General features: G+C 45.3%; 1 protein-coding gene across 5 annotated transcripts in view; it reads left to right on the top strand.

Moving 5' to 3' along the window:
- ADCK1 (aarF domain containing kinase 1) overlaps positions 1–25,144 on the top strand; it is an 82,013-nt gene that overhangs the window by 43,092 nt on the left and 13,777 nt on the right. For all 5 annotated transcript variants that reach the window (XM_029998970.2, XM_029998966.1, XM_029998977.2 and 2 more), the window contains 3 exons: positions 12,999–13,157; positions 17,110–17,268; positions 20,510–20,626. In XM_029998970.2, coding sequence (XP_029854830.1) covers positions 12,999–13,157; positions 17,110–17,268; positions 20,510–20,626 — 435 coding nt within the window. The remainder of the gene's footprint in view (positions 1–12,998; positions 13,158–17,109; positions 17,269–20,509; positions 20,627–25,144) is intronic.

Below are 25,144 nucleotides of genomic sequence, written 5' to 3'. Positions count from 1 at the left end.
GAAATGCATGTGAATTAATCAAAATTAACCCCCTACCTTTGTTTCCTTAGCCCACTTTTCTCCTTGTAACAACCTCTAGCAGTACACCCTGGGGGTGCCAGAGGAGAACTTACGTTCAAGGTGGAAGACAAACGAGCTGTTTCCCACTGCACCCCGGACTGGCAGCCCTTCCCTTTGCAACGCTCGTCACCCCGCAGTGGCAGCAGCAATGCTAGGCCTGTAAGTGTAGTTGATTTATGTTAACTGTTGAAACGATAATGTTTAATCTGTAAAGTGCTAATCTATTTTTTATGTTGATTATGAATAGGCCAGCTGTGCCTACTTTCCTATTCATAGAGTTTAGTGAACAAGCCCCTTTCACAGGCTTGGTTTGGAGGGTGATTTACATGAGAGAAGACACTGCTTTAAGGAGAGCAAGTCAGCGAGTTACACCGCTGAACCAGGGATCTGGCAGCCCAACAAGAAGATCTGGGGGCAAGGGAAAAAACTTGGAAGGAAGAGACAGATAATAAATAAACTGTAGAAGGAGCAGATGGATCAGAGCAGGGACATGAAAAGTAGGGGAAGTATGGGCAGGAGAAGAAAGGAGAGGTTGATTTCAGAGGAGAGATTGACAAGAAGGAATCAGGAGATGATGTGGCTGGCTTAGCATAGGACTTTCCTCTCTGGATCAGGGCAGAGAGCTCTGGGCTCCAGGGTTTGTATGACTGGTCATTAGGGGATGCACAGAACCCCTTCCCCAGCATGGTGCCAGTGATGCTGTTGGCAGAGTCGGTTGTGGATTTAATTTGCCATGCAGCTGTCTCTTGAATGACTTTTCTGGATCTCTGTACATTTTTTCTGAGAGTAGGCTGCAAAGCATACAAACTCCAGGGTCCCATCCAGATCTCTTTGTAAGTTATTCTACCTTGACTTCCCTTTGCTCCCTGCACCTTGTTCTCTGTGGTGTGGACTGCTGTAGAGCTGTGCCTCTTGCATTGACTGGCCTGCTAGGTGTGCTGGTGTTTCAGTATCCCATCAAGGCACAGTCAGCACCAGTAACTGGCTTATGAGCTTTACGACTTCAGCAGGGCTTTAGTACCTTTTTAGTATCTTTTTTCTAATGTAGTGACTTCATTATATCCCTGTCTTGATATGAATTCAATTCAGGCTGCCCACATCTGCCAGGCTACATGTACTTCCATGTCCACCTCAGATCCTCACTCCTACTTCCCTGTCCTATTACTCTGGGGCAATGCTGTGCTTCAATAAAACTTTATCATGCTTGCATCGATGTAATTATGACCAAAGCCTGAGGAAGGGACATAGCTGGGCAGAATCTGGCTGCGACTGGGCTTTGCCCTCCGTGTGTTTTCTTTGTAGTATACTTCTGTTCACCTTGGTGACAGGCTGCTGGATTGTGCAATGCTGCTTCTGTTATTCCTGCTCATTGTCCCAGGCCTAGAAACACTTTTTCCTCATCCCTTTCTGAGGAGACACATAAAAGCATTTCACAAAGTACTCAAGGGAGTGTACCTCTCTCCATTTTAGGAGCTGGAGTAGAAGGGTCTGTCAGTGTAGCATATACTCACATCATATATGCAGTGCTGTCCTACCACATATGTAAGCTGCAATGCAGCCGTCCATTCCCACTGCACACCCTGCCTCTGCACACACACACAAACCCCTGTCCTGACCCTGTTCTTCACTTGCCTCTTTGTGGATGGAGGATTTTGGCTACCATTCCCTACAGAAGCTGTGCACACAAATGCACTGCCCCATGCCTCCTCCTTAACTCTCTGCGCAAGCCCTGGCACAGCTTTACTTGCCGATCAGATGCTTGTAGCCCACCTCTTCCAAACATATACCCCCACACATCCCCTCACCACTCTCTGTGTAGTCATATAAACCTTCCCATAGACAATTCTCCTCCACCACCCCTTCTTTCACACACTTCTCAAATTCCACAGGCTTTCAAAGCTGAATCAGAGGCATTTGAAATGAGGCACAGGTGATGTGTGTTCCCGAAGGTCCCTGTATATCCTCAGGCTCTGGCAGCTGGTTATTTCTCACAGGACTACTGCTGATGTGCAGGCTTACTGATGACAGGGCCCTTGGGGCATCTTGGCAAAGTCTTCCTCTGCCTGACTGTGACTAAGGTGGAGCCTGTTTGTTGTGGGTCCATTGACCCTTTCCTACTCGGGTTTCAGCCCGTGGGTGGCAGGGATATGTTTATGCCTGGAGTCAAAACGGTCTTGGAAATTCATTTGCTTCTGGATACTTTCTTATATCTTACCTTGCTTAATGTGCCAACTGGCCCTGTCTCTGTGGCGTTTTGGGAGAGGTTTTGTCTTGATATAAGACAGAAATTTTTTACACTGAAAACTATCAATCATGGGAACAACCTCCACAGGAATGTGGTAGACTCCCCATCACTGGAGGTTTTCAAGATGTGATAATCTCATCGAAGCTTCCTTTCCCATGAAAATTTGGACCAGATGATCTTTTGAGGTCACTTCCAACCTAGGCTGTTCTATGGTTTGATGATTCTTTCTAAATGTGCTGTCTTTGCAGCAGGCTGTTGGCATCTGTAGGGGTGATATGTCATTTGGGAATATGTCTGCAGGAACTTGATCAAGGGGTTCTGGGTATGTTGGGGGCCCCCACATGTTTTACTCTGTGTGTGGCTCAAGGGAAATGGGAGCTTTGGGGGGGACAGGGGGAGAACATTTGGATTGTTGTCACCTGTCACTTGCGAGCATTAGTACTCGATGTCTAGTACTAGATTCAGACCTGGCCTGGAAATGAGATCTGGAGGGAGGTCAATGTTGATGACAAGGCCAAGGCTGCAGGCATGCTTGACAGAAAGTTGGTGACATTGTCCGTTGTGAAAGGAGACAGGAGAGATGGTTTGAGTGGGAAGATCAGGAGCTGTGCTTTAGCTTTGTTGAATGTGAACAGGGAGATGACTATCTGAAAGAAGATGTCTGAGAGATAGGCTGAAATTGTAGTTTGGCTAGAAGCAGGCTAATCTAGAATACAGAGGTGGAACTACGAGTCACCAGAAGGGAGGTGGGAATTTTATGTGAGCTATTATCCAGATGCAGTGGTGGGGTAGGGCCTGTGAGCAGAGCTTTGTGGAACATCTCTGGAAAGCTGGGAAAGGGATAAGGAAGCTGCTCAGACATGCTAACAGAGCTGTTAGAGGAGCAGAAGGCTGAGGAAACTGCTCCCGTGCTTAGGAATTACAGGGATGTTCCTGCTATGTTAGCACTTTCAGCTGTATTGCTTGGGAGCTGAAGAGTTGCAGAGAACGCAGGAAGCCTTAAGTAGAAAGGGGCCACTGCTGCTCCTCCTGAACCATGGAATAAGAGTCCCTTTGGGCAGATGGGATGCAGAAGGAAGTTTACTGGTGACAGAGAGTTGTCTTCTGCCCTGCTCTCACTGCACACTGGTATAACAAGTGAAAGCTTCCTTTATTAGCAGGGGGAGAAAGAGAAAAACAAAGAGAGAGTGCTTTCAATTAAAACACAAAAGAATGGCTGGGAGTGGAGAAGTGTGCTCTTGAAGGACTGTGATTCCAATCTGTCTGAATGATTGACAAGTGTGGCTCCATCCTCACAGACAGGAGAGATGTGGGTAAAGTAATATTCCTCCAAAAAGACAGAGAGAAAAGAGTGGATTTAATGAGCATTGTTCAAGTGGGAGACAGCTCAAGATGAAAGAGCAAATTAAGATAAAGGGAAGCATTTTTATGTGCAAGGGGAGGGTGGGGGACATGGGGCAGGTTGGAGCATCTGCCCCATAGCCTGCACTATTGGAGGGAATAGTAGCTCACAAGTCACTACTTTCTTTTTCAGCATGATGGAATGGGAGGAAGTGAATAAGAATATATATGTATATACATGCCTCAGCTTTACTCTGCTTTGGTCTGTGCATTTAGCATAGACTGTAAGATGCTTATATCATGCAAAATAGAGTGCACAGTGACACTATTTAATGTGCACTTTGAGAGATTATAATTTTCCACCTTCTCTCTTCACACAAGCATAGTTGCTGGTGGACTCTCGCTTGACTATCTGGATCAGGAAATACTAGCTGCTGTTGGAGGCTGGTCACAGACAGACTGGGCTGTGGAAGTGGTTTAGGATAGCAGGAAGACAACTAGCTGAACAAGATGTTTAGTCTGAGGTGGAACAAGTGGGATGCTGAACAAGCCAGGTCATTGTGCTGATTAACTGCATCTGGAAACTGGAAATGAGCATTTTCCCAATGGCCACATCAGGGTTAGAGGGACTGGTACTTTGTTATCACTCAGGGGGATCCTGAGGAAATAATTGATTTCAGTGGTGTAAGGTTCTTCTGCCTTCCAGCTTCTCTATAGGGAAGTGAACTGGACTTGCAGCTTAAAATTATGATGCAGCTTCCAATAGCAAAATCTTTCCTTTGGTACTGGACATTTTGGAAAGAAAGAGCTTCTTGGAATTTAATTCTGAGCATGGGATTACAGGCACGAGGGAAAGCTATTTGCATTGTCTGAAATGGAGTACTTTGACCAGGAGTAATGTTCACACTGGTGGGTGGGTTAGAGACTTGTTCTGAGACATCCCAGCTTTGCTGTTTCCTCTCTTTGGTTTGCCGTATGCCCTTGTGCTACCAAAGATGTTGTGCTAGCCCTGCAGGTAATATCTGGACTCTGCTTTCCCACTGTCCAGCTTGATATCTGCCTTATGTCAAAAGTCTAATGTGCCGTCTGTCTGCTTTCAGAGCGGTTTGTGAAACCAGCAGTTGGACAAAGAACAGCTGAATGAAGCTAAGCATGGAAGAGGCTGTGGTGATGCTAGTGGAAAACCTGTAGAATGCCAACTGTTGAAAGCATTGACTCTCAGGGTGCTGAGGTAGTCTGTTAATCTTAGCACCCTGTGTCTCTGGAAGGTAGTAGAACACCCAATAGCTTAACCGATGAAAAACATTTATCTCCTTGTGCCAGTCAGGAGGATGTTCCTGAGCTAGTTAGGTTTCAGTCTGGCCATGACAATCCTTGCTTTTATTGGACTGAATATTGTTTGTTTATGGGAGCCATGGGCAAGTGGCTCACCTTTCAGAATGATGGGAGATGAAGTCCACCTCACAGGTGAGGTCTCAGGAGACATACATCAGCTCTGTCTGCTCCTTGCTGTTACTGCCTGTTGTAGCTGTCACCACGGAGATTGGTTTCGATCCAGGATGAGTGATATTCTTAGACAGTTCTGCCTTGTCTTAAGGATCTGACTTTACTCAGGAAAATAAATGAAACTACCATGTGTGTGTCTGAGCACAGACTATTAAGCAGGAGTCATCAGGGATGGAATAAAAGGCACTTTTCCTCAAAGTATGGGTCTGTAACAATTAAAGGTACTATAGCAAGTAGACTGATACTGTTGCTGTACAGCTCAGTGGATGTATGAGATGAAAGCAAGGGTGGCTTCATGTAGGCTTTGCCACTGCTTTTCTAGCCAGAAGAGACTACAGAAGGAGGATGGTAGGTGAGCAGAACAGGGAATAGCCAGGATCCTAGGTATCAGGCAGTGAATGAGTGAGCCAGCTTTGGTCTCCGGATGATGGGATCAAAGACTTTTCCTTTAGCAGAGTTCATTTGCTGTTAACATTCATGGCTTTGTGACTGGGAAACGCTGTTGGTAGGATCCCAGAGAAGATTCTCAGTGGTATAGCTGATAGTGGGCTGCAGAGTACCAAAGTGGTACCAGGTAGAAATAACAGGAAAAGATGAACTTCATACCCCAGCTGGCTCACAGCCCTTTCTCAGAAGAAAGGCTGATGGTTGACGGACAGCCCTGGTTTTGTGCTATTGTGGTGCAACGTTAGCAGTGATTCACCAAGTTAGCAGTGATCAGCGTGCCAGGAGAAAATGTATACCCTTGGCAGATGAAGTTACATGTCTGTGACTGTGTGTGTAGTAACTGCTGTATATGTATTATACAGATAGGTTTTTAAAAAGATATTAAAGTTACAAATTTGGTCCTGAGAAATTAAATAAGGGCAGATTTATAGCTGAGTGGACAGCCCTAATTCTGCTCATCCATGCATGAGCTCTGTGACATGGTGTGGCCCAGCATCACATGGGATATCAGGGGGAGCCAATGTTAGAGCTCAGCTCTTCCAAATTCTAGGCAGGCACCTTATGTACATGTCCCCTTGAAATGGACCACATTGTTTTGCCATCCTGTGCACTGAAAGATGTAGGGATTTTGTGTAATAAGCCATATGTAATTGTTTCAGTGCATCAGAATAAATACCTTTTAGCTGTATTCATCTGGATGCGGTGTATACCTCTATATACGTTCACACTTACATGTATATGTAATATGAACACCAGGGGAACCATTCAGAAGAAAACCACTATTCTGTATATATCTACAATATTATTAAAAATATTGAGTTAATAAATACATGTTCTTGACAGATGCATTTAGGAACCATCAATTAGGCCTGGCATTCATTAGGTGGGGAGAAGTCCAATCAGATTTCACTGACTCAACAAAGCCGCCTATAAATTGTGGGCTGTTTGTTCTGACGTTTGATGAATTATTCTTCATAATCCACTGTCTGCTGCGATAAATCTAATCTTTCACTTTTTGCTGTCTTAATAATTCTTGGAGCAACACTGTGACATTTTGTTTTTGTAGAGGGGATAGAAAGGCTGGGACAATGGAAAAAAACCTCATTTGCTGTCTGGGAAGTAGATCGCTCTACTCCAAGGTAACATTTTCTCATGGCTAGAACTGTGGTCTTGCAGACTTGTAGGGATCAGTGAGTCCTTCATGCCATGGACAGTTACATGAACATGGTTTATGTTCTTGAAAAGATGACTAGCCAAGGATGAGGTTCACATGCCTTAAACCTAGTCCAGGAAAAGCATTCAGACTTCTGAGAGCAATAGGGTCCTAGTATCAATAAAGTGAATTCCAGAAGTTCTGGGGGCCACAAGCCTTAGAAATGCTATATCATAGAACTGAGTAACTCTCCAGCTATTCTGCCACATGAAATAGAGGGGACATTGTACTAGGCAGTGTTAAGATGGCAGCTGCAGCCCCTAAAACTTCCTGGGAAACCTGCTGTTTTCCCAGAGTGGTATTGTGTTGGTCTGTTTTCCAGCAAGCTCATGAATCCCATTATCACAGTGCCCCGCATTGTCTTAGCTGGAGGATGCAGACAGCATGATCCCTGTGTAAATCTCAGAAAGCTCCTACAGACTGAGCTCACCTTAGCAAATTGCCATCCATGGAACCATGATTAAGAGGGGACTGTTCGGTGCTGTCTCTATCAGGAATGGAACAAAGAGATGAATCGAGTCACCTCATCAAGGGAGTTCCAGCTTGGAGAATCACAGCACAAGGACATGTGCAAAATTTACCTGCCTTAATCACTTTCTTGCTGTCAGCTTCCACCATGGACCTATCTCCCAACTGTATGATTCCCTTTGTCTTGAATGGATTTATACCAGCTTCCCCATGTGCATATTCCTGTGCTGCTGCATGGTATCAAAATGCTAGGAGACTGCAAGCTGCTCCTGGCCATCACAACACAATACTGTTGTGAATGGAGCTCTGTTGTATCATGGCCTGTGATGAGTATCCTGGAGGCAAGAAGTTCAAGTTAATCCTGTTGCCTAGTCAGCCCCTTCTGAAATAGCAGGACATCTCACAGATTGCTATCTCCAAATACAAAATGCAAGACTCAGGAGCAGTTACAGTATGCTGTGATCAGAAGAGGAGATCTGCTGTGAAATTGTGGTTGAGGTTTTGAATGTTTCGGTTTGCATTGCTTTTTGGTGATAAAAGAATAACATCATCCCTGTTGGGCCCCTTTTTGTGAAATGGCTGTGATTGGTGAAGCTGTGGAGCACAGTGAAGTGTCTGGAGATGGTCTCTGTCTGAGATGGTCTCAGCTCCTGCTGCATGTTCTCCAGATGTGCCAGAGTCTGGCAGAGTCCCCTGACATGGGCATATTTACACTCAGTTCTGGCATATTTACCTTACTTTTGTAGCAGAAGCAACTTTATTGTCTGAAAGTTACATGACAGACATTTCAAGAAGAAGCACTGTTACCAGAGCTTAGAGTTTACCCTGGAGACTGGGCCACTTGCAGCTGTGGTTCCCCCATACCATTTGCACTTAGAAACTTACTTACGGGGTCTATCAGTAACTTTCTAGGCTGTCAAACAGTAACTGAGTCCCAGGCTAGCAGCAGGTGAAACAATTCCTCCGTTGTCCATCCTGCTGTCATTGAGACTGGTCGGGCTGGTGGGAAGAGCTTCTAAAGGACATAAGGATGACTGTACAGATCAGACCAAAAGCTGAAGCCCACCACTCTGCCTCTAACTGTAGCCAGTGTTGGCTAAGATACAAAGGCTTTAAAAGCATGGCAGGCATACAGTTAAGCTTTACCTGGAATGGTCTTCCTGAATCTTGTAATCTGAAGGTTAGAGATTTCCTGGGCCAGAGATTGTATTTTGGTGTTTAATAACTTGTGATGGATTTTCTTCATTGATTTATCTACCTACCTGGACTTCTGGTATTCATAATGTCCTGTGGCAATGAGTTCCACAGCTTCACTGGTATGGGGAAAAAATACTTCTTTTTGCTTGTTTTAATCCTGCCGTCTGGTAATCTTGTGTGCTAATCGACAATTTGCTGCTCCCAAGTTCTTCTGTGGAGTGAACAAGCATTCCCAATCCTGTTCTCCATGACAGAAGTGATTTTACAGAGCTCTGTGACATTCCCTCCCCATTGTCTCTCTTTCCAGGCTGAAGAGTCCTTTGAATTCCTGGGAAGTATTTGAAGGCAGTTTTGAAATGCTTTGGTGAAGGACTCTCTTCCCCTGGGAAATGCTGAGCATTTGAAAGTCTCCTCACTGACACCACCTGTACTGGACTGGTTCAGCTCTGGCAGAGTTGACAAAAGGTTCTTTGTAAGTGGTTGTGGAAAACCAGAATTTTGCAAACTGTCCTGGACTCTGCTGGAAACCTCCTGGATAGGAATTGTAATGCAAAATATTCTTTCTTAGACCCCATAGTGGCCTCTTTCTGGCTGTACCACATACAGGGGTCTGGAGCACCATGCTGGAAGGGGTTCAGCCTGCCAGCTAAACAGGGCTGGGCTGTTGAGACACCTTCTGTTAGTGATCCTGCATCCCACTGCACCTTAAATTTGTCCTGAACAGACTGCTGACACATGGCCACCGTTCATCTGCTATGGTCACTATGGCAGAGCAGAGCCACCACATCCCACTCGGGATGATGTTACATAGTGCTGGGCCAGGAAGGGACTCCATGATTTAGGCTCCTGCTCCAGGGTACCTTGTTAGCAGCCTTTCTGGAGAGGGAAGGGAGCATACCTCTCTCTGGAGTGGGCGGGTTGAAACCAGGGGTAATATTTGATCATTTGCTGCAGCACATGGATATAAAAAGGTTAGGATTAAGAGGCAGTGTATTTCAAAAGAAATTAACTAGCAAGACATGCACATTTAACATTTATGGTTTGGAGATTAAGACCAGGCTGGAACTGGGGATATCTGGGTTAAATCCCAGCTCTGTCAAAGACTTCTCAGAACATGCTGGGCAGGTCCTGTAAAGTAATGCTTTCAGAAAGGTCTCAGGTTTTGGGAGCTTAAATCCAATTGACTTCCAGTAACTTCCTAAGTGTTTAAGGACAGGATTCACAAAAAATACTGAGGCATTCTGATGCTCAGCATTGTGGCATCAGCCCGTGTGTGCCACAGACCTCAGGCAGAGCAGTGTGTGCTTTGGGAAGGCACTTTAGCATGTGAAGAGGCCTGTAAGTGACAACTGGGGACTCCTGGAAAGCGTGAGTTTGTACAGGGACTGCAGTGGCTGTGCACCTTGCACAATGGCATTCTGGGCTTAATGATGGTCTCTAGGTGCAACCTCAGCACAAATACATACTAATAAGTGTCTAAGTAGATAAATCCTGTAAGAGCTTTTTTGTCAGCTCCCTGAGGTGTGAATACTAATACCAACAATCATGAAATGATTTTGCATATTTAAAATTAAACGAGCTTCATTCTTCAGAATTAAACAGTCAGGGCTGTGTTTCCACACGGTGAAGTACAGTGACACATTCATTTGCTGGTTGAGCACATGCCCAGTTGGGAGCTGGCTGTGCAGAAGGCTGGTGAGGGAAACCACTGCATGCGGGGACACCGCTCACCTGTACAGCTGTAAACCAGGAGCTGGCTGTCCTGTTCCTTTGAAAGAGCAGCCCTAAAGTTCCTTTTCTCTCTTTTAAACCTTTATTAAACCTGTCTGGAAACTATGCTTGTTTCATCTCCTGCCAGGATTACAGATGGTAACAGCCAGTTTGATAAGGCCCTTTGAAACTAGGTGTGGCCTGAAAGGAGAGTTCCTTAGGTACCATGTCAGGTGGGCTCCGAGACCGTCCCAGACCTTTGCTTGCTAATTATCCATCCTGGAAATGATGGTTAGAGTTTTTGTTAAGGGTGCTTATCAGCTGGGTGCTTGTGAGCAGTAAGAACCTGCAGCCTGCTCCAGGAACTCCCTGCCTGCATGCAACGGGTGCAGCCACCGTCCCTTATGAAGGACCCTGTTCTCCGGCAGGCAGTGTGGGAGCCTGGCTCACCTCTGCTTCTGTGTCATACAGCCTCTCGCTTGCTTTTGCCTGTCTGGGACACACAGCCTGCATCAGAGGCACTAGCTGCCTCCAGCAAGCTGCTAAAGGACAATGTCATAATGAATGAGGGTGATTTGCTAAGTGGGGGTCCTGGAGCCCAGCTGTAATTGTGCTGCTGCTTTATCTCAGCCTCACACCTGCTCATGTAATGGCCCGGCTGTGATCCGCTCCCTCCCCCATGTGCACGCTCTACCCTTCTGCTCCTGGCGGACCCATCAATTCTCTGGCCCCGTTGCAGTCTGTTGCCTTGCTGCCTTCTCCTGCAGCCTGTGGGTGCTCACAAATTCCCCCTTGAATTGCAGCAGGGCCACTGGGCTGGCTGTAATGGACATGACTGCTAACCTGGCTTTCATGTCCTGAAGAACAAGTTTTTAAATGAGATCCTTCTGCCCAAAAGAACTCCCAGAGACAGCTTTCTTCAAATGATGTTTCATTAGAAAACTTAGTCACACAAGAATATTGTATATATTATTCCTGCCAGAGGGAGTATGTGCAGCTCTGGTTTTTTCCCCTGCATGCATTCAGTACTGGTGAAAATGTTTGGATTGACCATGTAGGCAATTAAAAGCTTTTGAAATCCAGAGCAGATGGAATTTTATCCAATTTATATGTGGTCTTACTATAAATGTACCTTACTGGATTCTCTTGAGACACGAATGTCAATAGCTTTGAATTATGGACCTGCTGTAATTAAAAAATGCATAACTAGTTGTTTTGAAATGCAGTTGTTTTACTTAATTGATTTTGCCGCCAGGACCAAAGGGAATTAAATAAATAAATAAAATGGACCTTCCTGGTGAATTACTGGAGGCGGCTGAGTCTCTGTTGGAATCTAATTGCTGCAAATGCTGCAGTTTGTTGCTAGCAATAGTTTTCTGTGGAAGGGGCTGGCAGAGAAGGGGTAGAGTGGGGGGGGGGGGGCTCATTCCCTGGCAGCTGCAGGAGGGAACAGGCTGCTGCTCCTTGTATAGTATTTTTCTTCCTTGTCAGCAAAAAGAATATTCGTTTAACGCTTTGCATGAAGACTTTGCTTAAAAGGTCTTTATTCATATTTAATTACTAGGTCGCTGCAGCTCCCATCTTTAATTACCTTTTAAAAAGCAGGTTATAAAAATGCACTGACATTCTTTTTTGTTAACTGCATAAATTACAGGCTTCTTAACTGCTCACCCGAAATCAGTCCAGCCTGCGGGAAGGATGGGACAGGTTCCCTTTGCTGACTTCTGGATACCTCAGAGCTTGTCTGCACCTTGCTCTACAGAGCAGGACAGAAACCCTCAACTAGCATTACATGAACTAGCTCTGTGCCTGAAGCCACATAACGATGTTGGCACTCCCTCTGAGCTAATTAACTGCACGGATGGGCCTGGCTGGTCAGCCAGGCTGATACCATACTACCATGGTAATAGAGTTTCCAGGGCCTGAGCTGCCCTGTGCTGCACTGAGGGTCTCTAGCAGGGTGCTTGCTGTATTCTGCAGAGCAGACAGGCCTTTGCCTATCTCCCCTTGCCTAACCCATGTCTGTCTAGGTTTTTCCTTCCTGGACATCCCCCTGGTAAATCTACTTCTTCATCTGCAACTGTCCTTACAGTCTACTCCTGAGTTTCACAGCCAGAGCTGCTAGTAATTTCCTCTCCTGCCCGCAAAGCACTTTGCTGGCCCCACCTGGTGCTTTTTCTGAGCTAAGAGCACTGGTTACTTTTACTGGAGGTGTGAGAAAGTCCATCACATAAGACATGTTTTCAGGCCAAGTCATCAGAGGTGCAAACTGCAATTTTTGTCCCCTTGCCCTGAATCCAGCCCTTACCGCTGCTCCCGGTCATGTGCTGGCTTTCACCCGGTAAGCTAGCTGACGCAGGTGTAATGCATAGGAATATGCACTATCAGGTTTCAGGGGGGGATGGTAGGTGGTATTAAATAGTCTGCAAGAGAAATATATGCAAAGGGACAGCTGTTGGCTTCTGCACCCAGTAACAACCAAGGATGCTGACCATAATTGGTCCAACCCATTTTCCGGACAGCCTGGAGGGGTCCCTCACATGCTACCTGGCCACGCCGTGTCCTGGCTGAAATGCACTGCTGGAGCTCTGCTACAGGCTTCCATAAGCAGAGTATCTCCAGGGCACTTCTGTGCTTGGCAGGCTTCACTGGGAGGCCAAGCAGTGACAAGGGTTAGGCAGGAGACAGAGGAAGGATGAAAGAGCTGAGCGTGCCCAGCTTTGGCACACACTGTCTCTGGCCTGTGGGCAGGGCTTTCCTTAGGATAGTCTCTGGTACCCCAAGCTGATGTCTCTTTCTCTTCTCCTGCAGATAAAAGAGCTCTTCGTGAGTTTTGAGGACACTCCTTTGGGAGCCGCATCGCTAGCCCAGGTGCACAAGGCAGTGCTGCAGGATGGGAGAACAGTGGCAGTGAAAATCCAGCACCCAAAGGTCCAAGCTCAGAGCTCCAAAGATATTTTGCTCATGGAGGTAAAACTACCTGTTGACTTTGACTTACAGAGCAATTGCCATTGAAACGTGTGGGGGCCACATTCACCCATGGTGTAAGCAAGTATAACACCACCATCTTGTAGCTTTGAAACCTCCACAGAGATAAATGTTGTCTTACGGGAGTAATACAGAAAGTTGGTGAGGATTGCAGTGTAGGCGATTGTGTGGATGGAGAGACTGAACAAGAGGGTAAGAGTGAAGTGGGGCAGCGGGAGAAGACAGGTAAACATGAATGACATCAGAGTAAGTCCATATGAGATTTAAAAACTAGAGGGTGAGTCCTGAAGTGTCTCTTCAGCCTGTGTGCTCATTGAGGGATTTATTAAACTGGTCTCAGTTTCCCTTGCAGTCAGGTCTGTGTGGCCAAAGAAAAATCATTCCCCATGATTAGTGTGTTTTTCTTCAGTTAGATTCCAGTGTGGATTCAACAGTGGCTGAGGTTGCTGTGATTCAGTTCTGTTTCTTGATCAGCTCCTTAATGCTTAACTGATTCATGCTGGAAACAAAAACACTGAAATATGGAGTCACCTAACGGGCAGACACACAAATGAGGGATTCAGCTAGGAACAATGCCTGTCTCCTGTTCCTCTCCTGAATGGTGGGTACCACTTATGTTCCCAGTGCAATGCTGTAGCTTCTCCCAAACTTCTAATTCTAGCCCATTGAAGGGAGAACTGGAGAAAAGCTGTGGCACTGCACTGTACTGCATTGCAGTACTCAAAGATGCCAGTGGTATGGTATGGAAGAGGAAATGGAGGTGGGGCTGAGGTGGAGGAGAAGGGAAGGATTAGGCCTGTAAATGGTAACACTAAAGCTTTTAGCTCTCCTAATAAGCATGTATCTGTATGTATAGTACAGTAATGTGCACATCCATTGGCAGACATGTCAGGCATTGGAACAGGCTGCCCAGAGAAGTGGTGGTGTCACAATCACTGGAGGTATTCAAAAAGCGCATAGACAAGGCACTTCAGGATATGGTTTAGTGGGCATGGTTGATGGTTGGACTCGATGATCTTAAAGGTCTTTTCCAACCTAAACAATTCTATGATTCTGTGTATGTCTATGGGACTAAAGAGGAGAAGATTAAGCTGAGGGGGTCTGATAAGTGTTTAGAGGGTACTGGTGATGCAATGACACAGTTCTCCATCACAGGAGATCAGGAATCAATGGTCCTGCCAGCACCCTCTCAGAGGAGCACATAACTAAAGCTTCTTTAGGCAGCTAAAACATCCTGCTTTGAGCAATCCTGGCTAGTGTGCAAAGAAGCACAGCTGGTTCCAGCTGGAGCACATCAGTTTGCAGCTGAATATTTGTTTTGAACTTGTAGTGAAAGAAATTTTTGGATTCATTAAAGATGTCCCAGTAAGAAGATGGGACATGTCTGTTTCAGTGCTGGTTTGAGAACAGAGAGCTCTTTGAACTGGTTTTGGGTCCAGCTGTAGATTTGGATTAGATTCAGGTCCTCTCCAGGACTGACTGCAGTGGTCTGCCCAACGAGTTTGCTTTTGTGAGTCATCACAGTCACAGCAGTTCTCAGGGGGCTTATGGCATCCTTCACTCCTGCCCAGGACACGACGGCAGAAACTAAGCAGTCAAGTAAGAAGGATGAGCAGGTAATGAAAGACTGTGAAACCAGGGCAATAAGAGGATTGTGTATGAATGAGCCAAGACCTAGACCCACCTTGGGACATTTGACCTTTTAACAGTGGGTATCACAGAAAAATTCCCCCCTCACACTATGTTGCTGTGATTGCTGGTTAAACTGGTAAGAGACATTTAAACAAATAATTTTAGAATCATTCCTGTCTTTTCTGTTTTTAGACTAATCCTCCTGGGAAACTTGAAACTAAAGCAGTGTATTTCCTTTCGGCAATTTAGTTTTGTCCTTCCTCTACAGACAGTCTGATTTGTCATCCTTGAGATCTGTTGTGTACACACAGCTATGGGAAAGTAGCTCACAACATGACACATGCAGTGTTGTTTTTAAAGAGTCACTTGTGGAGCGTTGGCTTACATGCATCATCATATTCTTGTGTGGGACTATTTCTGTGTAGGCTGCACTGAAAGCCAGATTATGTGCACTGAGGTTCTGGTCCTTTAAGAATCAGACAGACATTGCAGCTAGGTAGGATGTTGATTTAAATATTGATGGAGATGGTCTTATTTAGAGACTGATGGGAAGGAATCTGAATGGGAAAAGCTAGATGGAAAATTCCTAAATTCACTTGAGGTTTCATAGCATCAGTGCTGACTCTTTAAAAATCAGTACAGCATCTGATAAATCCAGAGAGAGATACCTCACTGCTCTTCTTATATCAATACTTATTTCAAGACAATATGTTAGACAGATGTCAGAAAAGGGACAGGCCAAATACTTGTTAGTAGTATGTCCCTGCTGATGGTCAAGTTGGCAAATTGATTAAAAACAGCATTTAAAGAAAGCAAAAAACAATGCATGAATTTTCTCACATCAGGCACCAATGAAATAATCCTGCAGCCCCTATAAAGTTTATGTACATGTTCATGAAGATCGCTGGTTACATTTCATTTGGGTGACATAAATTTGAAAGGATTTATGCCTCTAGATATAACAGTAGAAAAATCATTCAATAGTGTCTGGAACCTGGTGATTACATTTTTAAAGGAACATTGAGTTTGGAACTGACATTTAGATAAGAGAAGTAGAGACAGGGGTGGAGAACAAACGTTTTCACACAGCTGAACAGGAGCAGTGATGGTTCATAAATTTATTTTTTGTCATACATTTCAATGATAGCAGCTTTCTGTGTGTGCTTTAAATGTTTCTCCTGCAGTGCAGGAATTCACACCTCAACAGTGGAGATCTAGAAAGGGAAACTGTCCAGGAACACACACTGACAAGTCTGTTTTTGTTTTCAGATGGATGTACAGAACAAGTAAGATAAAGACAGCAAAGTGGATTGCGTTTTTATGTTTTATTCTTGTTTCATGACTCAAGTAGTTAAAAAAGCCAAACAAATTATTTTCCTTAAGATGTGGTCCAGATTGTCAGCTTGTGTAAATTTGTGATGCTGGTTGAGAAACTGGCCCTTCATTTGAACACAAAGCATGCTTGGCCGCTCTGCAGCTTTGATTATTCCATCCAATCGCATAATCTTGATTTTCTTCAGGAAGGACTGCCCATCACTTGCCCCTTAAGTGTTGCTTTAAGCAAACATTTCCAGGAACTTTTTGGCTGGGCTTTCCAAGGCCCTGTGCAGCTGAATACCGTATCCCTTTAAGAAGAAGATGCCAGGTAGTGGATGTATGATACTTAGAAAACGCCACCTCAGCCTTGCTGAGGATGGCTGTGACTGATGCCGAGGAGCAACTCGCCCTCTCACCAGCACCAGAAGTGTACTTTAAAGATCTGTAGGCTACTACCTGTATCCAAACTCGACTGTCTTCTCTGAACTGCTCAGTGGATTTTCTGTGCTAGCAAAATTCTTGCTCAGCAGTGGAAGAAGTAAGATAGAGGTGTCAAGTCTTTAGATCTTCCTCTTCTGCATTATCTGAGGGTTGTTTGAATGAAGCCAAACAGTGACTTGTAGAATTATAGGACTCAGAAGAGAGTCACTCCTGGGCCATGCCCTTGGCAGGATCTGGCCATGTGGTCTCTTCTCCAGGGCTTTGTTCACTTATTTCTAGGCAGCAGGCAGCTGGGCTCCCTTTGGTGTCTGTGCCATCATTTAACTCCTAGATGTGCCTTTGTGAAAGGCAGGCTGAAATGTGTGTTGCACAGCCAAGGCATGTGTTGTGTTATGATACTGCAGGAACCCTACAAGCACTTGGGGTGCAGGTTGGGTTTTTTTGTCTGTAAGTTACATGAAATGATCCTATCAAAACAGCACTGTGTGTAGCTGTGTGGCTTTGGAGCCAGGATACAGCTGATTGTCTGTTTCCTTGTTCTCAGGTTCTCCTCTTGGTTGTGAAGCAGATCTTTCCAGATTTTGAGTTCATGTGGCTGGTGGAAGAAGCTAAGAAGAATCTGCCCTTGGAGCTGGATTTCCTCAATGAAGGCAGAAATGCTGAGAAGGTTGCTCATATGCTCAAGAACTTTGACTTCCTGAAGGTGAGGGAACACATATTTCTGTGTATGTATGTGCATTAATAGTCTCACTTTATGTGTCTTGTGCACTTCATTCACCACCTGGAGGAACCATACGGAGGGAGAAGGGAGTTCAGTCCCTCTGTGTTGTTCATCCTAGACTGCTCTGCTGATACAGATCAGAAACTGCTCTGAGACATGCTTCCTCCTTGTCTGTTTCCTACTGTAGGCACCGTATATTGGATGAGGAGTGGTGGCTTGGGGCCAGCAGTCTCTGGAGCCTGCTACTCATTTTCCCAAACACTGTTTCTGAACTTGTCCAGAGACCTATGAATTTGCCACTTTTCCTGGGCTTTATCTCAACTGAGGGCAAGAAATGGACATAAAACAGAAAAGCTAGACTGAAGCTGATGGTGTCAAGTAGGATTGGGGACACTGTGTATCTCAGGAGGAAGCATGTTCACATGAATCCTTCCTCTGGATAAAAAGCACATTCTCACTCTGGAATTGAGCATACATCCTTCATACACATCCATGGCTAATGCGTTCATGTTACCTTCATACACAAACTCAACGGCAACCATATTTTGCTCTTCCCCACTGACACTCTTACCCCACCTCCCCTGCTACACACTGACTAAGGTCACTGACAAATGTCTCAAATACAACCAGACATTTACATCTCTTTCTTGGAAAGAAATAAGCTCACATCTTCAAACTCACACGTGTGCAAATCTTTTGCTGACATACAAGAGGCCCAAACCTCCACTGTGTGCATTCTGGAAATACACGAGTGTGGTCAAGCACACATAGTGCTGTGGGCACAGTCACTGATGTAACTGCATTTGCATATACACAAAGGCAGCAAAAAATGCACCCTCCTTTCGACCCTCCTGCATACACATATCAAAATGAGGTTTTCACCTCCTGTTTATGCAGAAGTCCCAAGATGGAAGTGACAGATGTCTGAAATGAGGTGAGTTTTTGTTAGACTTTACAGGCTGATGCATCCATTTTTTTCTTGCTTCCTCCATGCCAGGGCTATAATTCCTTGTCACCTGACTCCAGGTTTGGGACAGTTCTTTTGGAGCGCAGTGGCAGCAGTGGCCTTCCCGTAGACACAGATAGCTAGAAGCCACCAGGTCTACAGAAGGCCAAAGGCCAATGATTTTGCTGAGTGGGCACTTATCAGAAGTGATGCACCTTGAAGAGCTGTATCCGTTGCAGCTGTAACTAGGATACTGTGAAGTAAATCCCCATGGAGACGGCCAATCACCTCCTTGCTGGGTTAAGGAGCTATCATGATATCACTATGTGTAACAATAACAAATGGCTTGAGATGGCTAAATAATGGATCCTCCTGTCTGACCTGCCAATTCAGAGATGTGTTCATCACCCAAAGGCAACGGAAGAATTGGGCTCCTGTATCATTAATTTTCCTAAACGCGCTAGAAAGCTGAGAAGTAGATTTTGTGCTGTGAACCTGTTTGAGCTTTTAAAGCCAAAGATAAATTGTTTCCATGCACTAGCATTACAGCCAAACATCTGTGAGTAATTAAAAAAATCACTGAAGAATTTGTCTGTGAGTGAGAGAGGCATCTCCGAGAGCATGGATAGTGCTTTACAAGCCCATGACTTGCCCCTGTAAATCTTGAGACAAGAATAAGTGTCATCTGAAATGATTAAAAGCAGCAGGGATCAGTGAGCTAGATGGGCTGGGCAACTGTTAGTTTTGGAGTTGGTTTGCTTTCTCACCAATCTAACTGCAAAGAGCGGACATCCAGATAAGCTGGGAAGGCTGTGAGTAACTGAATCCCCCTTGTCCATAGTGGATCTCTGGCATCAAAGTCTACGCAAGGTTAACATGCAAAGTATGCCAGGAGTGTTGAATGGTGGGACTGAGAGATATTGGAATTGCTCAGCAAAAGAGTCTTTGATCTAAAGTAGCACACACATGGTAAGGTAGAAGTGGGTGACATTGGGAAAATGGTCTCTCTAGGACAGAAACAGTGGGGGAGGCAGATAGTTTGTGAGGGACTGAGTCACTGTCAGTAGTTACAAGCAGGATATAAAACAAATGCTGCTTGTTCAGGAGTTATGATGAGCTACAGTGGCCTGGCTGGTTCCCCTGGCTTTGGTCGCACTAGATGGACAACACACCTTACCTCTTCCTGTCCTGCCTCAAGGCACTGGACACTTGCAGTGTGCGAGTCCTGAGTCCACAGCGGAGTCAGGCAGGTGAGGAAAGGGGGTTGCACAGCCAGCTGTCTCTTTACAGGATCCAAAATGTGTATCTGTATTGGGACACAGTAATGGGAATGGGTGGAGCTCCCTTATATCTTTGGTAAAATGTACCTGTGTGGCTTCACCCACATGCAAAGGCAAATCTGGACAGCTTGGGAGATTGGTCAGCACAGGGATGTTAGGAATATCAAAAGGGAACTTCAGCAAAGGGACTCTTGACACTAGGGACTTCAGCATGGAAAGAATTTGGCTGGAGAGAGAGGCTGGAAAAGGGGAAGCCAGCCTAAGCGATGCCTGCGTCACTGCCTCCCTTGGTGACACCGGGCCTCTTACTGGTACCTCACTCAGCTTGATTTACTGCAGATTGAATGAAAAGTGCTTTGACATTTTAGACTTGTTACTGTGTCACGTTGGCAATAAGAGAGTTAAGGGTCTCCCAGGGTTTCTGTGACAAGCCCCTTATTTGTGATACTTGATTTTTCTCCCAGTTCAATTGCAGATGGCCTAAGTATGCATGGTTTGTCAGCTCGAAGGTGTTTGTGTTCCAAGGGGCACTGCGGAGATAAAATTTATGACGATGGCTTATCATTTTTAGAGCTGCATAAGTGGGCCCTGTGCGTAGCAAAAAAGATGCAGTTCCTGTCTAAAGGAGCTGAGTGGATGATTCAGAAACTTGCAATAGGTAATAGTTAAACAGCCCAGCTAGAGGAGCTGCAGAGCAGGTAAGAAAGTTCTCAGATGTCAGTGGTAGTGGGCGGTGGTCAAAATCTTGTAGAGCATGGCTAGAAATCTTGCACGAGGACAGATCCTGCTGCTGTTGAATTGGTGTGTTGTTCTTGCATGCATTGCTGCTGTCCTGGGGAAGAAGCTGGTGAATGGATTTACCTCCCTTGTGCTCAGGAAAAAAACAAGTCCTCACTTCAGCCTCTTTGATTTTCACTTCTTTTCTGGGTTATGTGTGATACATTCTCCTCGCTTTCACAGCCTGTCGTTTGACCTAATCCATCTGTTCCTTTTTCAGGTCCCCAGGATCTATTGGGAGCTCTCAACAAGGCGTGTCCTTCTGATGGAGTTTATGGAAGGGGGACAGGTGAATGACAGGGCCTACATGGAGAGGAATGGCATCAATGTCAATGAGGTAGTTTCTCAGCCATCTCTGAATTGGGCGTGTTGGGCAATGCCAAACTGATGATGATAGCAACTGATGATGCAATGTCAAACGGAGGCTGACGGGATGGGGAGGACAGAAAAGGGAGCACATACAGATGTGAACAGAGTAATCAATCTGAGATATCTCAGTTCTTGTGCTTCTGGGAAAAGTACATAACCCCTTGTGCAGAACACTTTCCTGTAGGCTACATGGCTAGAGAGATCTTCAAGGAGACAGATAGTGAAAGATGACCATGCTCTTATATTACATACACCCATGGTTTGTTTCAAGATGACGGTTCCTGTTACCGTCAAGGAACAACTTCAGCTTCTGATTATTTTTGTCTCTCTTCTTTCCCTTTCTTCTGCATTAACTTTCTCATGGACAAATGCATGGGATGTAGCTTTTATATCCCAACAGCTCTCACCTTATGCAGGAGATAGACATCATAGGTCTTATATGATCACAGTTATTAGAGTGCTGGAGCCTCGGCCATGGTGCTTTGCATAATATTCTGACATGCATTGTTTTCTTCTGCTTTCCAAAATCTCCCTTTTTGTCCAGATGCAACAGTTTTCTTCTTTGCTTCCTGGTCCTACATTACTGTGTAGTTTTGCAGTCCTTCATTAAACAGCTGCCAGATTTCATCCCTACAGAGAGGCTACATTTCCCCGATGAGTGAAATAATAGTTTGTGTGTGTGGCATGAAGTCAGGGAGAGCACTTTGCATTCTCTGTGGCTGAGAGATTCTTGAGGAAAAGAAGGTATTAATTCCCAGAAGGGCTGAGATGATGCCAGGGGAAAGGGGTTTCAGCCATTGGACAGTGTGTAAAGCCACCCCGCCCAGTCAGTGAGTGCTGTTTGAGGCACTGCTGCTTGCCTTTCCCCTTGTGCCCTATCGAGGAGCCCCAAATCTGCATGTGGTTGACTTGCTATCAAAGAGCTATGGCATAAAATCAATTGTACTTAATCTGTCCATCCACTTACCTCCGAAATCTGAACACTTCCTCTCTCTCTGCTTTTCCTCCTCTCTGCTCCCTTTCTATCCATGGCAAGGTTCATGTGGCATCAGTTAGAAACATGCTGAAGACCTCTCAAGGGAGGGGAAATGCAAGTTTGGTATGCCCCACAAAGAGAGAACATTTAGTCTATCTTCTCAGCTGCCTCCCTAAGTCAGTGTGCAGCTCTTTCTCTGCCTAAAGAGCTCAGCCAAATTACAGGTGCAGGACTGAGTAACCTGCCTCTTTCTCTGCCTGTTTCTCTTCACCTCTTCCTCTGCTCTTGCACCCCGCAGAAGTCAATGAGACTAGTAAACTCTGCAGGCAGAAAGGCAGGCACCTTTTCATGTGTTTCTCCACTGAAGTACAGGAAAGGAAGGTCTAAGGTTAAAGTAGATTTTGAGACTGTCTTTCCATTGTAATTGTGATGAACAACCCAAGGTCAATGGGTAATAGTGAACAACGCTCTCTTCCCTGCAAGATGTCTGATACATTTTCATTCAAGGGACTTCTTAAATGAATACAACCTCACCCATAGATAGTGCAGTCTCTCTCTTTTCACATCTCCATCAGGAAGAATTTGGAGCATTTGGGTCACTGATTTTCTTCCTCCCTCTCATCAGGGCATCACAGATGTCATTGCCAGCTGATAAGAGGTAGACACAATTCCTTCTCTGTGTCTCTTTTGTGCTGATGATCTTTCTTTGTATTTACCAAGGTAAGTGTCTCAATGATGCATCTGGTCTGCAAAGAGCACCATAGTGTGACTCTTGAGAACATGGTAGCTCATGGACTTTGCTATCAAGAGAGATTTTAAAAGCCTCATCCATGGCAGATCATGCAGTCAGCTCCATTCACCTGGACAAGTCAACTGGTCAAAAGCAAGAGAGTCGTGCCTTTGAGTGAGTTTATCCTATCCTTCTGCTATAAAGGCAGAGGTCAAATCTAGCCCACAGCACTCAGATACAACAGTGAATATTCCTCAAGCCTCGAAATAGTCAGTCAGAAAGGCTTGTTTTGATGTATTAGCAGGTCTCCTCGAGCAATATGTACACTGAGATTTTGAGCTGGGCTTCCTCACAGTTCTTGGACAACAGATCCATTCTAAGATCAAGGTAGCTAGCATAGGATAGCTCCTTGGGACTTTGGTTGCTTCTTTGAATTTTCTCAAACTGCTGGAGATAGCAAAGCTATCTGGAGAAGCCCAGGGAAGAACTTCTTTGCAATCTTCCATGGCTTTCTCCAGCCAGTGAGGGTGGAAAATTCAATGACTTCAGCCTTTCGGTGGGATATTTTGCTGCCAGTATGTGGCAAAATAAAGAGAGAAGCAGCTATTTTCAGTTTTTCTAACTTGCAGAGTCTTTTGCTTGCAATAGGAGACATTTAGGGTGAAAATTCAGCTCATTTTTTTGTTCATCTGTGCCTTTGGGAAGGTTGTTTTGTGATGTCTTGGCACAGGAGGTTCCATGCAGCAATGAAACCACATATTTTGCTGATTCTGAGCTGGTCTCTAAAGGATGGCTAAGATGTAATTTTAAAAAAGTTGTCAACAGACTTCTACTACTGCAAAGTATAAGCCTCAGAGATTTCTGGCAATCTGTCAGGTATAGGATGTCACTCAGCTCGGGGGTAGGACTCAGTTTCTGTAAACTCTCAGTGCCTGAGCTGAGCTGTTCTTTCTTCCTTTTCTCTCCCCACTCCCTGAAATCAATGATTAACTTCTACTGATTGCACTAAAGCAACAGTAGAAAGGAGGGAATACTGAGACTGTCAGAATCATGTGGTGGAGAACGAGGTCTGTTATTATGGCCACAGTAAGATGAGGTGGGAGCACTGCACACCCCAGACTTCTTCTCTGGCAAGGTGCAGCAGATGGAGACAAATATGACCGAGGTCCATTATCAGCTGCTGCTGTTGATGCCCTGGGTAAAGAACTGCATGGCATGGTGGTGAAGTGAGCAAAATGCAGCAGACACTGAAAGGAGCATGAGGAGGGGGTGGCAACCCAGGTTTCAAAACTATGACATGGCTTATAATATACAGCAGTTCTGGCTTTCAAGAGGTGCATTACCTCCCTACAAATCACCTCAATCTATTTATGAACCTCTCTATCATCTTACTCCATTTTGTTTTACTGGGCGGAGGAAGAGGAGTCTTCACTAAGCAGGATTTCTCTTGTGTGACAATGCAGCCTTGAAAAGCAAGCTGAGCCTCTCCCCTCTAAATGGAAAGGATCCCTGAGGTGAAAGCTCCCTTCAAACCAGGTTACTGACATTTACTTAATACCGTCTGTAGCAGGATTATCATTAAAGCTGCCCAAAAGCACATTAATCTCTCTGGATCCGTCCAAGCGCTGGATTGTAATGGCATTTAATCAGAGAAGGCTTTGATTTCTAAAGACAAGAGCAAACACTGAAATATCTGCCTGTGGAACAGTTACTTATTCATGTGCACGTGTAGCTGAGGATGAGCATGCAGCTAGGATATTGACAGTGGGAGGGAAGCCTGGAGAGGGGAGTTACCAAGAAATGAGTTGGCATGAATTTTGAGGGAAGACCTGGCCATGGCAGGGTTAAGAGGGCCACCTGGAAACTGGGCTGTTCCTGTTTCAAGACACAAGAGCATTTACAGTCTTGGCTGGGAAGATACATTTGGGAGACGTGGACAGAGCAGGGAAGGGAGGAAAAATAGACTGAGGGGCTCTCAAGATGTTTGTAGCATACTGTATGCAGGAGGGAAAGAAGGATAGCAAGGCTACTTAGAGCATGGACTTTTAAAGAAGATCTCAAATGGCACAAATGCTCCTTTTGCACCCATTCTGATTTTACCTGATTCGTTTATAGAGACTTTGTCTGTATACAAATCTTAACATTATCTCTGATCTGCTGCATGGGTACATCCTGTCCCTCCTTGTGGATGCTCTGCCCGTCTCCGCAGAGGCTGCTGGATCAGCAGGCTATGGGAGCTGTGGAGCTTACAGATGCACTTGCGGCATGTGCTGTATTGCCTCCAACTAAGGAGCCAGCTCAGGTAGCCAAGTGGAGAGTCCCTCATGATCACCCTGGCTTGGACTTGAGTCAGGGAAAGGAAATGATGCCATGTACTTCAGCTCACTAAGAGCCAGGTCGTGAGCCATGGATGATACAGAAGTCAGGAAAGTGTTTTGTCCAGCTGAGAAGTGAAAGCAAACAGCTAAGGTACTTAAGATGAGCTACTGTGCACAATTATTGCCATCTGTCACCCCATCCTACTGTGGCTTTTTGCTTCCTTCTGTTACTAAATGGGTTCTGCACTGGAACGGTATCTCATAGCTCGATAAAGAGCCCAGCTACCTTCTCACGGTTGACAGCTTTGCAGCTTGAAATATGCTTTCAGTGCAGGATTTACCCTTCTGCCAAGAGTCAGGAGCTGCTGCCATGTAGCTGCTAAAATTTAAGTGGGATTTCCCAGGATGGGATCACTTTGCAGCACAAGTGTGGAAACCTCTCATGTCTCAAGTATTTGTGCT

This window comes from Aquila chrysaetos, chromosome 2 (genome assembly GCF_900496995.4).
Source record: "Aquila chrysaetos chrysaetos chromosome 2, bAquChr1.4, whole genome shotgun sequence".
Classification (NCBI taxonomy): domain Eukaryota; kingdom Metazoa; phylum Chordata; class Aves; order Accipitriformes; family Accipitridae; genus Aquila; species Aquila chrysaetos.
This window is presented reverse-complemented; position numbering and strand designations above follow the sequence as displayed.